The sequence below is a fragment of the Solanum tuberosum genome, unplaced genomic scaffold, assembly GCF_000226075.1.
Source record: "Solanum tuberosum cultivar DM 1-3 516 R44 unplaced genomic scaffold, SolTub_3.0 scf00476, whole genome shotgun sequence".
Lineage (NCBI taxonomy): Eukaryota > Viridiplantae > Streptophyta > Magnoliopsida > Solanales > Solanaceae > Solanum > Solanum tuberosum.
Window position 1 is genome coordinate 156,134 of NW_006239409.1, and position 21,970 is coordinate 178,103.

General features: G+C 30.9%; 1 protein-coding gene across 1 annotated transcript; it reads left to right on the top strand.

Moving 5' to 3' along the window:
• The first annotated feature begins 11,737 nt into the window (after window positions 1-11,737).
• LOC102580265 (receptor-like protein kinase HSL1) lies at window positions 11,738-15,682 on the top strand. Its single transcript, XM_006364246.2, has 2 exons — window positions 11,738-14,473; window positions 15,007-15,682. Exons 1-2 carry the CDS (start codon window positions 11,863-11,865, stop codon window positions 15,396-15,398), a joined length of 3,003 nt encoding a protein of 1,000 aa, XP_006364308.2. The 5' UTR covers window positions 11,738-11,862; the 3' UTR covers window positions 15,399-15,682.
• Window positions 15,683-21,970: the final 6,288 nt, after the last annotated feature.

The following is a 21,970-nucleotide window of genomic DNA, read 5'->3' on the forward strand; positions in this document are numbered from 1 at the left end:
GGGGTCCCAGAGTTAGTCACGTCTTACCCAATTTCACGTGATTGTGCCATTCATAAATATTTATTTACTATAGTAATTTGATGTGATTTAGTTCTGGCAATTAATTGTCCAACTCAAAAGGATAATATAGTAATAGTAGTAAGTACTAGGTATATAATTTGAGTTTGCTTCATATTATTAAACACAAAGAATATTTATTTCCTTACACGTATTAAAGTGTAAATTTGAATAATTGAAAAAAGAAAAGATTTTATTTGTTTGATTAAGATAATACTTAGGTCCCAAAAGGGCACCACAAAGTAATCATTCACAAAGCATTGGTAGTAAGCAAAAAAGGGACTCTTTGTGTGACAAAAGAAGAGAAAGGCTATTTGAGATTGGGTCAATACAAATATTATAGTAAAAGGAACTAGTTGAGTTCCCACAACAAGTAGTGAAATTCAACTTTTCTTATACTAAAAAGTGAGTGACAAAAAGAAGAAGAAGAAAGAAGAAAATGGTAGTGTCTTTTCCTCCCCTTTGGGATTTGGAGTTATAATATTATGCTCTATACTAGTTATATTTGATTAGACATGAAATTTATGAATGAAAAATGATTTGTGATATAAAAAAAGTCTAAAACATTAACATGATATGAAAAAGTCTAAAGTGTGTCACGTAAATTATGACAGGGCGTGAAAGATTGAAGAGAGATATTGGTGAAGGGTGTGGGGTTGAAGCATAAGATGAGAATGATGAATATGGGGTGAGGAACAAACTCAAATGGGTTGTTGACACAACTTTGCCTTTTTAGAATCTTTACACTATTCAACTTCTCTACTTTTTTGTTTTTTTCACTTCAAAATATATATTTTAATTATTTGAGTAGGGTATTTGATCTTGCCTCAAAGTTTGTAAAAGGAAACATACATCATGGGGTCCCAAAGAGATCTCATTTAGTGATTTCTCCCAATCTTATAGGATTTTTGATGAGCTAGCATTCATTCTCGTTTTCTATTTTCCTTCTTTTTGAGAGTTTAATAATCTTACAAAAGATCATCTCATCATTCCATCAATTGCTAAAAGCCTTTCATATTTTTCTTTTTTGTTTAATATTCGTATTGAGGCCTTGATTGATGATCAGATATACATTGTGCAAGAAAGGAAAACACTCTTTAATATAAAAATTTTTACATTCAAAATTTGAATTTGAGACTTTTAATTAAGAATAAAGAAATTCTATCCATCCCACAGTAACCATTCTCGATCCGAAAGTTCTTATATGCTTTAGTCCTTTAATTTCTTTAAAGCACATCAACTAGACCAATAACCTCTAATAATTTTCCACTAAATTCTTATTTTTATTATTACCACACCTCATTTAAATTATTAACAATAAACAAGTCACCGTATAGTGGAATCCACGTCATTATCGATGTGTTAAAATTTATAAAGTTTTCTGACATTATAAGAACCTAGTCAAATCTATTTTAAGTTATTTTTAACTTTAAGAGTGTTTGACAAAGTTAAAATAACTTAAAATCAGTTACAAAAAGGTTAAAAATCAAAAGTAAAATTTTTTCGTACTTTTTATTTTTTGACTCAAAAGTCATTAAAATTGGATTTTTTTAACTTAAAAATTACTTCTTCTTTTTTGGATCAATCCAAGCCACATTTTAATTCTTTTATGTATCCACGTTTGTCGGTAACAAAATATAAATCAGGGAATAAAGAAAAAAGGTATAGGTAAGACTTTTTCACTTGAACACCAAAGAATTTCTCTATTCTATTTTATATTATACATACTTGCATTTTTATTTAGAGATTTATTATTAATATTTAACTAGTAGTACTTTTAATCTTGTAAAATATGACTTATATTATGATTTATTTATGTCCTATATATTTTCTGAATATGTAATTTTCCAACATGCCTCATGCAAAATTAAATTCGAACTTCGAGCAACTAAACGAAGTAAATATTTCCGACATGCCTCATGAATATAGAGCAAAAAAGCACATTGGACGTTTAATTTGGGCACATGAACAAAAAATAAATTAATGAAAAAGCCTACTTCCTAGTCAAAGTAAAGAGACTAGTACACTTGCTATTTTGAGTAATAATAGGTGAAATTCTTTCTTGTATATTAAATAATTTTTTACATAAATATAGAAAGGTAACTGCAACAATTAAGCTTGTGAGATACTACTATATAGGTTTATACTTTACGTATCATTCTTTTGGGAATTTAATTTCTCGTCCGGAAACTACTATGCATCAAGAAATGTATTTTCAGCTTTCGTTTGATTATAGATTTCAAAGTAAGAACTTGAAGCTTTAAAATTTTAATTTTTGAACTAAGAATCCAAACAAATATTTAATAGATGTTTGGCCATGTGATACCATATCACGATATGAAATCGTGAGATGGAATCACCGTTTGGACATGCGATTTTATGCTGATTCCACATCATGAGATGTGATTCCATATTCTCCAAAAAACATGATATGGGAATTCCATATCATGATTTGAGATATTTTTAATATAAAAATTGATCCACAAGTTTATATTTTGTTTAAACAACCCCACATTTATATCTACTAACCATTTATTTCATATGTAAATAAAATTTATAATCACATTATTACTTTTTTAAAATTTATTATTCTCACCAACATATAGTCACTTTAACTCACACCAACCGATTGTTGAGTAATAAATTTGTTCTCTTCATTTACTCCAACACCTAATTTATTACTTCTACCGTTTTGTATTTATTACAACTCAAAGTAACAATGTTGGTTCGTCTTCTCGGTCACATGATCAAGAAATGCAAGTTCAATGTGAGAAAATTGTCCGTACTATGTAGAAGGATTATATTAAAGACTAGTACACTACAATTTATGTTCAGTTTTTTTTTATTGAATTAAAGTTAGATGAAACAGTTACTTAAGTAGAGAACAAATAACTTTGTAATAATTTATTGTGCGATTTTATAATTTTTTGTTTATTTGGTAAGATTGAATAAATAATTGGAGATACTTTAATTGTTTTACAACTTATGAGATTTTTATGTTTATAAGAAAATATATAACACAAAAATTTCATATCGCATGTCCAAATAAAATTTCAATTTCATATTATAATACCTATCGCATGACCAAACGAGCCCTTAAAGATAATTTTTCAACACTCAAATCTATACCGCTAGCTTATTTATTGGGAGTTGACGAGTTGTACTTGGAAAGTGCTATAAACTGACATGGATTTAACTTTACTCTCTTGTGCCTGTTTGGATTGGTCTATTTTAATATTTTAAAGTTAAAATAGCTTTTAATCAATTTTGTAGTGTTTGGGTAAAATATAAAAGTGCTTAAAAGTCAAAAGTTAATTTTTTTAATATTAATAGCTTTTAACTTATTAATCATAAGCCAAATGTTAATCCAAACAAACTCATTTTCGAGTCTTTTTCGGTTTTGTTAAATGTGGTGATCCTAGATATGTAACAAAATCAGCTAGCAGAGATTTTGGTGGGAGTTGAATTAGAATTTAAATGAAGAGAAATTGATAAATATAGCCTCCACCAAAATAATAGTAGTTAATAAGTATATACATTTTGAATATATTAATATATAACATATATATTTTAGATACAAAATAATGCATATTAATTTTGGATATTTGACTAGAAAAGGTACCATTTTTTGGATGCAATAAACCTTAGTCTCAACTCTCAATTTTCTTTGAACATCAGAGTTTATTTGAAGTGATGATGTAAAGCTTGACTAAGAATAGGCTTTACCAGATTGGCTATAATTCATTATAGCAAGAATCGTTAAATATAGGAGCACTTTTATGTTTACATAAAAATTTACTCCTTTAGTTCATATTTACTTGTCCATTATATTATTTTGGAATGTTCAACAATACTTGTTCAGTTTATAATAAAAACTAATGAACAATTTATCATTTTATATCTATTTTTCCCTTGCTATTAAATACTCCCTCCGTTTCACATAGAATGGTCTAGTTTGATTTGATACGGAGTTTAAGAAAATAAAGAAGACTTTTGAATCTTGTGATCCTAAATTAAAGTTATGTCAAATGTACAAAATTGCCCTTTAATCTTGTGGCCTTAAACATGCCACGTGGAAAACTGAAATTAAAATGTTACCAAAAAAAGAAAGAGATCATCATTCTTTTTGAAACAGACTAAAAAGAAAGGAGGTCATTCTTTTTTAAACGGAGAGAGTACTATTTATTTATCAATGTTTAAATGACTTATAAAGGTGATTTGATAAAATTACCCTTTTATTTACTGCTTCTTAATCTCTGTAGCAAGTCAATAGTATTAGACAATTATTATTGGATAGAGAATATATATTACTAATTTACTATTAGAGAGCAAATCTTTCATATAAGTATTACTACTGCGACAACAAGGATAATTGCTTACTGTAGGTAATTAGCCTTTTTGCTATTTAGTGTACTCTTTACAAGTCATGAGTGATTTAATGAGGTATCGTCATAATACATGCTGGTATATGTAATAATAAAAGAAAAAATTGCAACAGACATGATATTTTAGAAATTATAGTTGGTTCCATGACATTAAAGAAAATGATCATGACAGTTATAATGAGAACATTCCACGCAATATTATATATTATTATATATAATTAATAATCACCAATTTCCCTTAGCTACTAAGCATAGTAAGAATTATTGTTAGCACTTTTACCCTTATCACTTCTTGCTATACTATTACCTCACTCAAATCATTTGTACCCTATCAAATATATCTTACCCCAGCTTTCTGGAGGCGGAGCTAGATAGGGGTTCGTGGGTTCGGACAAACTCAATAGTTTTTTCATAACTCTTGTATTTGTACAAGAAAATTAAATATATATATTAACTTGTGAATTCCTAACAAAATTGATTTATGATTTAGTGGAAAGGAAAGTACCATAGAAATGTTCTTCACGCTAGAGTTGTGGGTTCGAACCCCTTTCTCTTTTTTAAAAAGGAAATTTAGAACCCCACAGTCTTAATCTTGGCTCCGCCTCTGTTACCCACCTATCAAGGGGTGAAACCATATCCAAAATTTATTATTTTAAAATTCAAAGTCACATATCAAGGGGTGAAACCATATCCAAAATTTATTATGTTAAAATTTAAATTCTGAATCCGCCTTATCGAAAAAAGGGAGAAAAGAAGATTAACACTTTTACTATGTAGTCTATAGGGAGTGGTAGTAGGAGTACTATTTGAAAGAGGAAAGTCAAAATTCTGCTATGCTACTAGCCAATGAAAGAAATGATGGTTCGTATGTAATGAACTTTCATTATCAATTATCTCATCTATGCATATGAAAGAAAGATCTTAATTAAATAAAATTATCGATCATTTAATTAATTTGGATTCACGCCATTTTCATAGTACGTAACTGTAAAGGGCTCAAATAAAAGTAGTTTAATACACAATATTTAAATACGAAATCTCTAATTTGATATATATGTTTCAAGGTGGGGCAAACAAACCACATGGAAGAGATCATTGTGTAAATTTAATTAGAGAGATTTAACCATTTGGGAATAATTTTTCTTGAGTGGTTTAGTATATTTTAATAAAAAGATTAACTTGGACCACTTAGCTCCTTTACCCTATTGATCACACGATTACATAAAATTTGTGAAGATTAAGAGACATGAGAATAGGTTAGTACTTATTAATGATGACATTGTTTAAAGTAATTAAGACGCCCAAATTATTTAATGCCCCGTAAAATGTAAGTAATTAACATTGCAAATTAAATCCTCAGGTGCTTAGTAAATCTTAATGCATCATTAGTCAACAGATCAACGGCCGCTGTCGGTTTTTTTGGACAAAAAACATTACAGTATAAGTAGTATAATTAGTACAAACATGTTTCTGTTACATGGAACTATTTTCAAGTGAGAGACTTGGGTGTTCACGAAAATGTTTTTTTTAAAAATATTTTCAAAAAAATAAGGGAGGCGTTTTTTTTTTGGTGTGCGTTACAGAGGTAAGGTGGCGTAAGGGGCGTGGAGTAAAGACGAGTTGTGTTGAAAGCTAGAAAACATAATCTATTGAAATTTGTTCTTCATATTTGCATTAGGAAAATCATTTTTCTTGTAAAACTTATTTTAATATATTTTTCAAGTATTTTGTCAACCAAAGATACAAAAATTGAAAAATATTTTTCGCCGCACCAAATGACAATACTTGTTAAATGTTGTTATGTAGCATCAGCTATTTTCAAATCCTGTTCCACCTACCTCATATTTTGTCCTCCTTAATCATTCGTTTTCTCCTATTTAGATTTCACTTCCTTAATTACTTAACTAATTTCACAAATTACGAATATGTGTAGGAAGAGTTTAATTAATTTAAACATAAAGAGTAGTCAATATGTATTTGAATTACAAATAAAACCCAATTGTTTATTTATGTTTCCACTTTTCAATTTTTGTCTATGAAAAGTAAAAAGTATATTCATACATATGAGTTTTGGGTGTGTAAAAGTAATAATTTATGTATGAAGAAAACAAAAACAGTTTTGAATGTGCAGGGCAAAGTTTAAACAACTTTGTGAAAAAAGTGTTTACTATAAAGTATTGCCTGGTATATAATGAGAAGAAAAAACAGACAACAAGCATGCTAATAAAAATCACGTTATATTAAGTTGACAATTATTATTGACAAAATTCAGTATTACTTTTTATTTATTTAATAATTTACCTTTATGGCCACATTATTTCAAATAATAGACGGTTAATTAACTGGTAAAAGATTTATTAACAAGAAATAACATAATCGTTATCATTTCCTGTGTCTCATATTAGCCGTTCACTTTTACTTTATGAAAATTATTTATGGTTACAAGCTAGAGGAATCTTATTTTGAATTCGAAAGAAAATTGCAATGACCAAGAAATGGGTAATGCCCCTAAATTTATTGAGAAAAGGTAAATTTTGGGAAGACATATTTTAATGTTCTATTTTTTCCTCTCTCATTTTATTTGATCCCTGTATTAAAAATAAATTATTATTTTTTTAGCAATTTAATTGATTCTTTTTACTATTTTATTAAATAACTAAGTAAAATAGATAAAATAATAATATATAAATTAAAATTTTAAATTATTAATAAAATTAGTTTAAATTCCTCGGACCAAAGTAATATAAAATGGAGGGAGTATTTGACATTTTGACTACTTTGGTAAACTATGAACACTATTTTTACTGCTTCTTTTTTGTCTCCTTGTCTTTGTGAAATCCTAGGACGGTGAATCTTGGCAAGTTGAAGTTTGTTTAAGAAATCCAGATTTTTATTTTTATTTTCACAAAAAAAAGTTGTCAAATAATAAAAAAAAATTATTATCCAAATGTAACTTGTTCAAGTTCACAATATTTTTTCAGACTTCAACTTCTAATATATGTGAAATCATGTCCATTTGGCGGTTCATTATATACAACCTTTTGTTCAATAGTTGATTAGAGTTATATAGATATTAATAATATTAATATAAGTTATTTTATTTTTTATTCTACAAACGATAATAATTTTATACATAGATAACTCATTTTCTAACAACTAACTATCAAGCATTATATATTTATATAAAAATTAATATATAAGTAATTCTGTCAAACAATTCCCCTTGTTCTTTATTCTTACTGACAAATTGTTATTTAGATTTTTTTAATATAAGTAGCAGAGATAGTTCAATACTTTCTAGTATAATCATACAATAATACTACAATATTGTATTAGGATTAATTAAATTCTAAAATTAGACATGTGCAGGTTACTTTGCAACAACTCAATAAAAATAGACGTGAGATCCAATTTTTATATAATATTTATATATATATATATATATATATATTATATATAAATATTATTTATTTCATCTTTTATTTTATATAAAATAATAGATTTTCTTATAATTTAAATATATATTTGTATTAATTTTATACAAAAATAACTTTTTCTCTTAATCAACTACTCTAGCTAGCAAATATGATATATATTATTTGTTCATAATTAATATTTATATAACTTACCTCTAAACCCGCTTTTAAATATATCAAAAACTTTGAAATTTTGAGTGAGGAGATCTAGGATAATACTAGTATAAACATATGTCAAAGTCAAACACACGAGGAGATTTTACTGATATCATTTGTGATGAGTGTATTGATAATTTATTTGGAAATTTTGAATACATTTAACCAATTGTCATGAGATATATATGTCGTGATTTATACTCCTAATAATTACAGCTGACATTTTTCTTCAAATCTATATTTCTAAATTTATAAATCTGACACGTTCATGAAATTATTTTCATAACCTTAATTTACTGCTGGCTGGTGAATTGCTCAAAACAATGCTTATCATTCAAGTTATTTAACAACACCACTCACTCCGTCCGATAATGTTAGAAGTCGTTTTGATATAAAATTATACCTTATTTTTATTTCATTACTTACAATTATAATGTAAAATCTATTTGATTGTAACAACTTGTTTTCGTTGTTATAGAAAGGCAAATGGGGAAAATTTTTGGGTTGAAAAACTTTTTCGTAGTATCTTGAGATTTCTCAACCTAGTCCAGATTTGGACGAAATCGAAGTCAGTAAGGTCTAGGGAAATCTGGTAGCAATTGGGTGATCTAATTACGATTTTGATCACAGAGTAGATAGCTAAAATGTTAAGGAACCCGTACGACTTTAGGGAATTGAATTCGGGAAAGTAGAGCTCCCGAAATTGATCTTAGCGTGAACGAGTATTTTCTGAGTGTCATGGGATGAAGGTGTGTTATGAAATGGGAGTTTGTAATTCTTAAATCGACCCACTGGTCCCGTGCAAGCCGCTGAGGTGGGATTATTCCCACCAGGGCGGGGACGTTGTAGCGGGGTGAGTACCGCTGTGGCGGGACAGTCGCGACTTAAAGTTGGAAATAAATCCCAAAACGTTTTTATTTTGCAATTTTCAAACTTGAGAGCTAAGGAACGAACCCAGGTGTTTTCTTGACGGTTTTTCACAATTCTTGAGGCTAAAGGTAAGATTTTAACTCCCTGAATTAGTTTTCGATCCGTGGAACGTAATCTAATGGGTAATTATCGATGTAGAGAGTTTTGATCTGGAAATTATGGTGGAAAAAAAAATCCTAAATTGGATATGGGGATCATGGGTATGATCTGGGGTTGATAGAATTGTTAGTAATTCGGGTAATTAGTTATTGTTTATTTTTTTCCGTGTTAAATTAATTATTTGTAGACTAAGAACAAACGAAATGAATCCGGAAAGGGAAGAATCAAGTTTCTTAGGGGATTCAAGCTTTGTTTGAGGTAGGTGATGGTTGCGATTTCATGATTGTGTGATATATGTTTGTTCTTGTTTCATTATAATACGTGTATGTATGCGAATGCTGCATTATTGACACTAGTTATAAATGAGATAGATGAATGATGAATGTCATGAATCATGACTTGATTGTATGATTATGAGAATGTACTTGTGATTGTGATTGTGGCTTGTTGAATGGATCGGGTGTTGCGTTTCCACACACTAACTTGGATCAGTTGCCACATTCCGGCATAAATATGGGATCGATTGCCACGTTCTGGTATGCTAACTGTTTGGGTTTGGGTTCCATGAGAGGACCAATGAGTTGATATAATTGTGTATCTTGAGAATGTGAAATTGTACGTTGTTAGTAAATGATGATGATATTGTATATGTTCGGTGTATGCATGTTATTATTATGTTGTATTGACTTATATATGTTGCACTTAGTGGGATAGTCGCGCGATCCTACCAATACACTGTGGTTGTGTACTGTTACTGCACTTGCTCTTTCTTTGTTGAGTACAGGGCATCTTCAGGCGGCTATTGACAGACCTCGCTTAGAAGATCAATGATCTCCGATCAAATTCAAGGGTGAGCCAGTTCTTTCGGGCTGCCATGATTTCTCTTTCTGTCTATGTCCACATTTCGGACTTAAATTTTCTAGTAGTTGTTAGTACATTAGTTTGGGGTTGTAACCCTTCTTGTTTAGACTTATGGATCTTGTTAGATGTTTTGGTACATTGACTTTCATGTTCTAGGTGTATTTTTTCGCATTTGTTTAGTTGTTAGACTATTGATTTGGAGTTTATGGGAACTCCATATTTCTTTCCTTAGCAGTTAACTTCCTTCCGTAACTTAAATGCTTTAGTATTTTGATTAAGTTAGTTAGCTAATTAGTATAAATGATTCTCCCACCGAAGGATTAGTGTGGGTGTCAATCACGATGGTCTGGATCGTGACATTAGTTTTAGTTAACAAGTAAAATATTTGAATAACTGTGCATGTCAATATTTGCAAGTGATTTATCTTGTAAAAAAATTGCAATGCTGAACTTTTTATTTAAAGTTTTATGCTTTGAAAGAATATTCTGATAGCCAAAGATTAATTATTTCACTAACATTTTAATAATTCAAAATTTTTATCAGTAGCTACTATGCATTCACTCGATAATATAAAACCATTAGAAAATAACGCTCATTTTATGCAATGTTTATAACGAGACTAAAAATTTGAATCGATGTCATAAATACGTTACCATAATTAAAAACTGGACCCATGCAACATGAAAGTTCATGCTAATAAATTGTGGTATTTCCACCATTAATTAGTGTAGCACAAAATGAATTAATTAAATTCTACATCTTTATTTCAAAAATGTTAAAGACCTTTCTATCGATTTGGTCGGTTTAAATTTTATCCATTTTTATCACATGAAACTACTTCAATTTTGTTTTTTAAAAAGGGTAATGATAAATGACCAAAAAAAATTGTCAAAAATTTAAAAAATTTATAATATTTTTTTTATTTTAAAATAAACTGATTTTTTTTCATTTTTAATTAAAATATATTAAAATTAAAAGGATAAAAATATTCAAAAAGGTAAAATAACATAGTGTGAAATATGTTATTTTATCATTATGGTCAAATTCTAGACAAATTTTCTGGCCAAAATGATTTTTCTTTTTAAAAAGTTATAGATAAAGTTTTAATAATCAATATAGTATATGTTTAGTACTAGTAACTGACAAATTAACAAACATATACACTAGTTATTAATTATATGATTTTTTTTGTCTACTCTAATAATAATTTTTCAATAATGGTATACACGTTTTAATTCAACCAAAATTTTAATAATTAAACACAAAACATAATAAAAACTTTAAAATGGAAACATCTGATTTAATTTTAAAATTACTCATAATAATACATCATTTAACGTGAAAAATATATAAGAGTTAACCACATGATCATGTTTCTTTGAAGAATCTTAATAGCTTAGTTAGTTAACTATATGAACGTTCAATTTAATTTGATAAGGTTCGATTCCTCGCTTTCTAATTTCCTCTTTCATTTCTCCTTTCCTTACTCTTCATTAAAAATAAAAAAATTATATATCTTAAAATATAAATTTAAAAAATAAATAAATTAACGTATTTGAATGGATAGTAATAAATAAACATTACTCATATATAAAAATGGTTGTGTTTCCCCTTAGATAAAACCCAGATTTTTATGCAATTTTTTTGTACTCATGGAAAACTATAACAAAAGGAAAAAACACACACAATCATTTCCACATTCAAAGAATATTTGAAAAAAAGGATAATATATGAAAAAAAAAAAAAAACCAATTCACTATAAATGTCTCTCTGAAAAAATAACTTACTAATACTAACATGTCTTAGTCAGCTTTTACTACTCCCTTTTCCCAAAAAGAAAATTGCAGTCTTTCTTCTTCTTCTTCTTTGTTCTTTCTTGATCCCCAGAAAACCAAAAAATGAAATCTTCAATTTCAATAATGTTTCTTCAAATCTTGGTTACCCTTTTGCTCCCAACTTTGATTTTCTCACTTAACCAAGAGGGTCTTTATTTACATAATGTGAAGCTTGGATTTGATGACCCTGATAATGTTCTTTCAAACTGGAATGAATATGATGATACACCATGTAACTGGTTTGGTGTTTCATGTGACCAATTGACTCGCACTGTTACATCATTGGACCTTTCTAATGCTAATGTTGCTGGTCCTTTTCCGACTCTGCTTTGTCGGTTGAAGAAGCTTCGTTACATTTCGTTGTATAACAACTCTGTGAACAGTACTCTTCTTGACGATTTATCTGGGTGTGAAGCAGTGGAGCATCTTGATTTGGCGCAGAATTTCTTGGTGGGTACACTTCCGGCGAGTTTATCTGAGCTCCCAAACTTGAAATATCTTGACTTGTCGGGTAATAACTTTACCGGAGATATTCCGGCGAGTTTTGGTTCTTTTCAGCAGCTTGAAGTTCTTGGGTTAGTTGGAAACTTGCTTGACGGGAGTATACCGGCGTTTCTCGGGAACGTTACGACGTTGAAGCAGCTGAATCTGTCGTACAACCCGTTTACTACGGGTCGGATCCCGCCGGAGCTGGGGAATCTGACGAATCTTGAGGTTTTGTGGCTTTCCGACTGTAATTTGATTGGGGAAGTTCCTGACACATTGGGGAGCTTGAAGAAGATAGTGGATTTGGACCTAGCTGTTAACTACTTGGATGGGCCGATTCCGAGTTGGCTCACTGAGCTGACTAGTGCTGAACAAATTGAGCTGTATAACAACTCGTTTACCGGGGAGTTTCCGGTGAATGGGTGGTCGAAAATGACGGCGTTGAGGCGAATCGACGTTTCGATGAACCGGGTAACTGGTACGATTCCGAGGGAGTTGTGTGAGCTGCCACTTGAGTCACTCAATCTTTATGAGAACCAGATGTTTGGTGAATTGCCACAAGGCATTGCAACTTCACCAAACTTGTATGAGTTGCGCCTTTTTCACAACCGTTTTAATGGGAGTTTACCTAAACATCTTGGAAAAAATTCACCTTTGTTGTGGATTGATGTGTCAGAAAACAATTTTTCTGGTGAAATTCCGGAAAATTTGTGTGGGAAAGGGTTGTTGTTGGAGCTTTTGATGATAAATAACTTACTTTCCGGTGAAATTCCGGCGAGTTTGAGTGAATGCCGGAGCTTACTGCGCGTGAGATTGGCACACAACCAGTTATCCGGTGATGTTCCGGAGGGGTTCTGGGGTCTGCCACACCTTTCTCTGCTTGAGCTCATGGACAATTCACTCTCCGGTGATATCGCGAAAACTATAGCCGGTGCTTCAAATTTATCAGCTTTGATTTTGTCTAAGAACAAATTTTCAGGTTCCATCCCAGAGGAGATTGGTTCTCTGGAAAATCTTCTTGATTTTGTGGGCAATGATAACCAGTTTTCTGGGCCTTTACCTGCAAGCCTGGTGATTCTTGGACAATTGGGAAGGCTGGATCTTCACAACAATGAGTTAACTGGTAAGCTTCCAAGTGGGATTCATTCTTTGAAGAAATTGAATGAATTGAACTTGGCAAACAATGATCTTTCTGGAGATATCCCCAAGGAGATTGGGAGCTTGTCTGTTTTGAATTATCTTGATCTATCAGGGAACCAGTTTTCAGGGAAAATCCCAGTGGAGTTGCAGAATTTGAAGCTCAATCAGCTGAACTTGTCGAATAATGACCTTTCGGGTGATATTCCCCCTGTTTATGCAAAGGAAATGTATAAGAGTAGCTTTTTGGGGAATGCTGGTTTATGTGGAGACATTGAGGGCTTGTGTGAAGGAACAGCTGAAGGTAAAACTGCTGGTTATGTTTGGTTATTGAGGTTACTCTTCACCCTTGCTGGATTGGTGTTTGTTATTGGGGTTGCTTGGTTCTACTGGAAGTACAAGAATTTTAAGGAAGCTAAAAGGGCTATTGATAAGTCTAAATGGACTTTGATGTCGTTTCATAAATTGGGTTTCAACGAGTATGAAATCTTGGATGCTCTTGATGAGGACAACTTAATTGGCAGTGGCTCTTCTGGGAAGGTTTACAAGGTGGTTCTGAGCAAGGGTGACACTGTTGCGGTGAAGAAGATTTTGAGAAGTGTGAAAATAGTAGATGAGAGTAGTGATATCGAGAAAGGTAGCTTTCAAGAAGATGGATTTGAAGCAGAGGTTGAGACGTTGGGGAAGATTCGACACAAGAACATTGTTAAGCTATGGTGTTGTTGTACAACTAGGGATTGCAAACTTCTGGTCTATGAGTATATGCCTAATGGAAGTTTGGGTGATTTGCTACACAGCAGCAAAAGTGGCCTTCTAGACTGGCCTATGAGATCTAAGATAGCCATGGATGCAGCTGAGGGACTCTCTTACTTGCATCATGACTGTGCTCCACCTATCGTTCACAGAGATGTTAAGTCAAATAACATCTTGCTGGATGGTGAGTTTGGAGCTCGTGTTGCTGACTTCGGTGTTGCAAAGGCGGTCGATGCCAATGCTAAGGCAATCAAGTCCATGTCTGTTATTGCAGGGTCTTGTGGTTACATTGCTCCAGGTTAGTGGATTAACTTTTTCACTTTTCAGCTTCAGTTTCATGAGTTTGTGTTGAATTTGTTCATTTTGAGTTTTACTAGCAAATTGTTATGCCTGTAAGTTTATGGATTACTGTAGCCTTTCAAAAATGAGATCTAGTATTACTGTAGCTATGTGGCACCTATTGTGTAGAAGGCTAGATCTATATACTACGATATTTCCTAGATATTCCACATTTGTTAAGTAATTGGCTCATATCTGGAGTACCCCCTAATACAGTAACAGTGTACCATTGCTCTAGATCATAGTTTGTGAACAGTTAAGTAGGCTCCACGAGTTTCCGGCTCTTGAGCACAAAAGACTGTATTAGGACTGTAGAAAAAGATATACTTAGCTTTCCACTTATGATGTTTGAAATCTTAACAGCTAGCTATATTGTGGGCGGCTGCTAAGTTTAATAACCACCCACCCATATTTTTGGTTTCATGTGGTCATTCTTTGTTGTGTTGTTTCCTTGCAACAACTTAGTTGACTGAATTCTTTTTTGCATTCCAGAATATGCATACACACTGCGGGTGAATGAGAAGAGTGATATATACAGCTTCGGTGTGGTCATCCTAGAGCTTGTAACGGGGAAACGCCCTGTGGATCCTGAGTTCGGGGAAAAGGATCTGGTGAAATGGGTGTGCAGTACATTGGACCAAAAGGGCATAGATCATGTAATTGACCCTAAACTTGATACTTGTTTCAAGGAGGAGATATGCAAGGCCCTAAACATTGGCCTACTCTGCACTAGCCCTCTCCCAATTAACCGACCCTCGATGAGACGAGTCGTTAAAATGTTGCAAGAAGTGGGTGGTGGGAACTTGCCCAAGGCTGCCTCAAAGGATGGCAAGTTGACACCCTATTACTATGAAGAAGCATCAGATCAAGGAAGTGTAGCTTAAGAATGTCTCAACAAATTTTGTCCTTTAAAAGTGAGACTCAATTAACTTCTTTGTTCATCTGCTAACTACTCAATTCTTTCCCACTAGATGTTTGGGTTGAAAGAATTGAAGTTAAATGAAAAAAAGGTGAGAACAAAAGAATATTAGGAAAAAAAAATGGAGTTGGAAGAATCTTGTTTTTCATTGTAAAAATCCCATCCAACTACCAAAAGTTATTGCAGTAAGTATTTTACTATCTGGCACTAAAAGATCTTAAATGTGCTACCTATACTCTATTTCCTTGACAGTGATTTTTATTTATTCTTTTGAGTCTAATCAAGCAAATTTTAAAGTTAGTTGTTACAATTGAACTACTGCTTTTAAACTCTCCGTTTCCATTCGTTTGTCTTACTTCCATCTATAATCCATTTTAAAAATTTCCTTTTACGTCAACTCTTTAGTTTCAACTTTAAAAACCAGTTATTTTCTTAATACTCTTGTATCAAATCAAAACCAGGCAATCAAATGGAAATGGAGGGAGAAGTAACTAGCAAAAGAAGGGGAATATTTCAGCTTCCTCTAGGCTTAATTGTTGAAAGATGTTACTGTAGTATTTTTGAAATTTGTAACTGTGTAAGAGAATGTGAAGCCAATAATTAGGAAGTAGTATAGTTTGGTGAGTTATTTATGGCTCTGTTTCACATTAAGTGTAATGGGGTCCCTTAGCTCAAATACATCTGAAACAGTTCACCAGAAATATAGCTAAGGGAAGAGGACAATCCACTGCATATCCACAAGGACACTAGCCATTTGGTAGCCCACATCTGAGACTTCTTGCACGTGTGCTTGTTTTTTTTACTTGATTTATAATATTTTAAATATTGGGATTAAGAAAATGAAAAGAATAATTTAGATATTGGATCAACTTTATCAAATCTGGACTGTTCAAAATTCAAATAAAACATTAGGTATATACCTATTACTCTTTACACTGAAAAGATAGACAAAAAGGTTGTATTTAGGGAAACATCTAGGATGGTTTGGTACTGATATTAGTTATGTAAATTATTAGTTTTGAAGAAAAATATGTATTTTTTTTTAAAAAAGAAAGAAATTTAGATAGAATATAAGCTTTTTAGGTATAAAATCAATACAACACTTGGTTGATAAAGAAATCCATATAAATAAATAATACAACGAGGAAATTTATGTACGTATTATTTTATGAAGGATAATACATACATAACTAGTAATGCATATGTTTATTTATAATTAAATTCTACATTAATAATACATGCATGACTCTAACCAACTATCAAACGACTCCTAAAAACTTAACTTGAAATTACTTTAGAGGGATTATCCAATAGTTTTGTTCATTGAATAAGGACATGGTAGTTGGAACAACAATTCCTTCTATTCATATTTGTTGTACTTAATTTGTTTCCCATGTGGATAAGTAACTAATTATCTTTCCTATTTCTAACTAATTATACAACAATTCTTCTGGGTGGTCACTATTTGACACCTCACACCCTTTAAAATGGAAGCATACAATAAATAATATGAGGTAGGTAAACTTTGGAACTTCACAATAAATTGGTATAAATATACTGAATAAGTCTTATTTTCATGGGGAGGAAAGTGACCTAGAATGCGATATAATTTTATGTCCTTTTTATAAAGGGAAAAATGTCTGAAATATATCTGAACTTTGATCGAAATTGGTGTAACAATTCCAAACTTTGGGCAGGAACTATTACCCTATATATCTTTAAAATACACTATTAAATAGTGCATGGGATAATAGAACATGTCCAAAGTTTGAAATTGTTATAACAATTTCAGTCAAAGTTTGAATATATTTCGAACCCTTTTCCCTTTTATAAAAAGATTCTCGTTTTTACAATAAAAAAATCTGAAAAAGATATTTTCTTTTCTTCATTTTATAAACGCGTCAAGATCTTAATTCCTAAATATATTTAAAGGGAGATATCTTTTATTAATAAGAAAAATAAATGGAGAAGAATTAAGGGTAAAATGGATGATATGAACTTATGAAATGGTAGTTGAGTTTTATCCAATAAGTTTGTCTTTGGTGAAGGGCAGGGTGGTTGGAAAAAAAAATTCCCAATTCATTATCATTCAATTCAATGTACGTGAGATAACCCTCTTGTCTCATTGAAAAAGAGTAAAAACGAGAGAAAGAAATAGGATTTAGAGCAAAGTTGATAGTAGATTTAGTTGAGAAATAAATTCCCAATTCCTTATTATTAAATGCACTCCATTTTACTAATATACATAAAGTTAACATCTATAAACACTTTATCGTGTAAAAAGTAATTTTTCTCTAATTTTTGCCCTTAAAAATCAAACTTATCCTCAATGGACATAATATTCTTGGGCAAATTTACATAAATCACATACTTTTAAGGCAAAATTACAATCTATCCCTTAAAAGTTTATAATTACAGAAATCCCTCAAACGGATACAATAATATAAGCGCTGATACATTAATCTGATGCGCAAGATACATTAATCGTTAAGTAAGATACATTACATTTTATATATGATATACTAATCTGATGCGTGAAAATGAGGGACTTTGGAGATTTGTAAAACTTATTGGGAATAATGGTAATAAGTAAACTAAAATGTGAGATTTCTATAATTAATCCTATATTCTTTAATGGCGCGGGGCATAACTTTGTGAGATATTATGATAAAAAAATACTCAAATTTATGCTCGCAAAAAAGTTAGGGGCAAAAGTGCAAATGACCCGGTTGCTTTCCCAATAGTAAGATTTTGATAGGCCCATGCACGTGTACACATAACAGGCCCAAATTATAAATCCAGTTTCTTTGTGGGCCTTTGACCCCACTCTGTACATTTGTCAGTACTTACTCGGGCTTTAATACTGACTCCCGGTGGCCCATTTTCTCAATATCCTTTCATTTTCAGCTTTTATAATTTCCTCAGTATTTTTGGTGGCTCTTTAATTCTTCCTCATTAATGCTTCAACACCCTAACTTTCTTTAATATCACGTCAACACCAAAACTTTCAATGATTGTTCTTTCTTCTCCTCATTACTGCTCCATTCATCACTTGTGTTAAGTTAAATAGACAAAATATTCGACCCAATTCATATTTGATATGAATAAAAATGAATGATATTACACCCATATTATCCATTACTTCTTATTAGGTAAAGAAATAAGTACGTCTAAGTTGCAAGATTCTATATTTTCCTAAAAGATACATTTCTTTTTAAAAAAATGAGTGGTCTTGAATCGAGTCTATATATCACAAGTCAGATCTCAAGTCTGAATCCGTTTAAGAAAAGTTTTGAAAAATAATTTTCGAATTTGAGAAAGTTACAATTATTTTTTCCTTTATTTACATATGGAAGCCATCTTTCTTAAATCAAAGAAAAATAACTCATCTTTCTTTTTGAAGTATCTAGACCTTTACCTATTTTAAAGAAAGTGCAATTAGTAGACTGGTTAATTCACTTTTGTATGATTGGATAACCAACTCATTTGAAACGGATCGAATCAAAGGGATAACATAAATTTTGCCTAGCTACATAGTACGATTCTTATTTGTTCTCTCCATCTCATTTCGGCCCCGTTTGGCCATGCGATATAAAATCGTGATATGGAGTCATGATATGATATCAAAATATGAAATCATGAGATGAAATTGAAGTTTTGTTTGGACATGCGGCATGGTATTTTTGGATTGTATATTTTCTCATAAACATAAGAATCTCATAAGTTGTAAAACTATTAAAATAACCCCAATTGTTTATTCAATCTTACCAAATAAACAAAAAAATATAAAATCGCATAATAAATTATTACAAAACTATTTATTTTCCACTTAAGTAACTGTTTCATCTAACTTTAATTCAATAAAAAAATTGAACATAGATTGTAGTGTACTAGTCTTTAATATAATTCTGCACATAGTACGGACAATTTCCTCACGTTGAACTTGCATTTTTCGATCATATGACCGAGAAGACGAACCAACATTTTTACTTTGAGTCATTTGTTGGTCAATATCATTAGCAACTATATTTTCATGCTCATAGACCATAAATATTTCATCACTCATTTGGTATTCTCACAAATAATTATGTGACAATGGACAAGTTATGACAATTTTCACTTGTGTGTCAATTATCATAATGGTTCATGCCTTGTTTCACTTGTGTGCAATTACACATTTTTAGTGCATTAATTTCGTGCTAAAATCAAACATATTGGAAGTAGTGATTATCAAACATACATCACCATTTTTGTCCTTTTTCATATTAAATTGCTTTAAACATTTTCATATGTAGCCGAAAGAGAAGTTTTTCTTATTATGAAAAGGCGGAATGACCTAGGAGACCCCTGTACTTGGCCCCGTTTGTCAGTTGGACCCTCCTACTCACCATTTTACCAACTAAACCCTTAAACTCATTGAAACATGACATTTTAAACCCTTATATGGATGACTCATTGGTGTGTGTAATACAACTAAATACACATTAATTTCCACGTCATTAAAAAATGCCACATAGAAAATTATATGTTAAAAGTCTAAAAATCCCTATTCCAGTTCAGCTCTTTGTTGAAACAAGAAAGGTGTTGGTACATTTTTTTTTAATCTAACTTTTCTCTTTCCTTTGCATCTGTGAACAGGGGCGGACCCACGTGGTATCCAGGGGGTTCACCCGAACCCCCTTGGCAAAAATTACACGGTATATATAAGGTAAATTTTCTATATTTCTGTAGATATATATATATATATATTTTGAACCCTCTCAATAACAAAGAGAAACTGATGGCGCAGTGGCAAATACCCCTGAAATTAAGTTGTACATCACTGGATCGAATCCCAGTGATAGCACTTTATTTTTTTCTTTTTCAGTTTCAGTTTTCTTTTTAATTTTCAGTTCTGTTTTTCAAGTTTTTTATAGTTTTTTTTTTTTACTTTAAAAAATATGTTAAAAGTTTGGTTTTAAACCCAAAAGAATTCAAGGTTTCCATTTCTAAAGGCTTATTTACACGTTTATACTTATATTTTTCGAACCCCCTGAACGAAAATTCTGGATTCGTCACTGTCTGTGAATGAATATGAAGAATCCGGTTAGTGGTTAACTTATGAATCCTCTATTTTCATGTGTATTTTTGGTGGTAAAACTATGATTGAAAGAGCTTGTTACTAGATAGTTAGAGTGAAACTTTCATTTGATTAAAGATTCATAGTTTGATTGCAACTCAATTTGCTTTTTAAATATTTTTTCATGATTTTTATTAATTCTATATTCTAATTCATTGTTTTTAGATTTGGATCTGTATATTAGTGCAATAGTTAGTTTTAAGGGAGTGTAAGAATCTTTACTTTTTGTTTAGTGTAATGGGTATTAATGAAATCACTCAATCGCCTTCAATTCTTGCGTATGCTAGATTTTAGAATTTAACAATTTTATAGTAATTATCGTGTGATCTTTAATTTTGGAGAGTTTTTCTTTTTTTGAGTGTTTGATGAAATTGAAAAAAATTCAATTCTTTTCTGGATGTTTATAGTGAGATCGGAGATTTTTATTTTTTAGGGTGTTTAATACAATTTTAAAAAGCTTAAATCCTTTTTTGTGTGTTTAATGAAAATGGAGAATGATAAATTTTTGTTCAGCTGTTTGATGAAATTGCAAAAAAAATAATCATTTTTCTTTTCTTTTCTTGGTGTTTGATGAAATTGAAGAGAGATTTATATATATACTGAAATTTATGGGCTTGATAAGAAGATTAAGTAGAAGAAGAAGGTTTTGTGGAGGGAGAATATTGGAGAAGAAAAATAGAGTGAAAGTTTATAAGAAAATCAAAATTTGATCAATAATGGTGTTGAAATAATTGGGGAAGAAGATGATTGTTATAAAGGTCAAAAGTGTATGTCATTGCCTTTTCAGAACCCCTCACACGTCTAAAATATGTGCATGACACGCACTTTGGACAAAAATGCTATATAGGATGACAAGTCAAAAAAGGGGTTTAAAATATTGTGTTTCAACGAGTTTAAGGGTTCAGTTGATAAAATGGTGAGTAGGAGGGTCCAACTTCTCCCAGGTCATCCCGCCTTATGAAAAACCAAAAAAGTATCACTCCCTCCGTTCTTATTTATATTCACCAAATCAATTCCTACTTTATCATTTATATTCACCAAATTTAAAGTAATAATAAATTTTATGTTAGTGAGAATAATAAATTTTTAAATGTAATGATATGATTATTAATTTTATGTACATACAAAATAAATGTTTAGATATAATGTGGGGTTGTTTTAACAAAATATAAACTTATGGATTAACTTTTGTATTTAAAAAATCTCAAATCATGATATGGAATTCCCATATCATGATTTTTGGAGAATATAATATTTCATCTCAAAATATGAAATCATGAGATGGAATCAGTGTGAAATCGCATGTCCAAACGCTAATTCCATAACATGATATGGTATCGAATGACCAAACGCCTACTTCATGTGCCTGTCCTCACCCTAAGATGGATATTTATAAGTGAATAAAAATTTAATTGTTT

Coding starts and splice junctions, on each gene's coding strand:
- LOC102580265 (XM_006364246.2), top strand. CDS start 11,863: ATGAAATCTTCAATTTCAATAATGTTTCTTCAAATCTTGGTTACCCTT. Junction 14,474..15,006: donor TTGTGGTTACATTGCTCCAG/GTTAGTGGATTA, acceptor TTTGCATTCCAG/AATATGCATACACACTGCGG.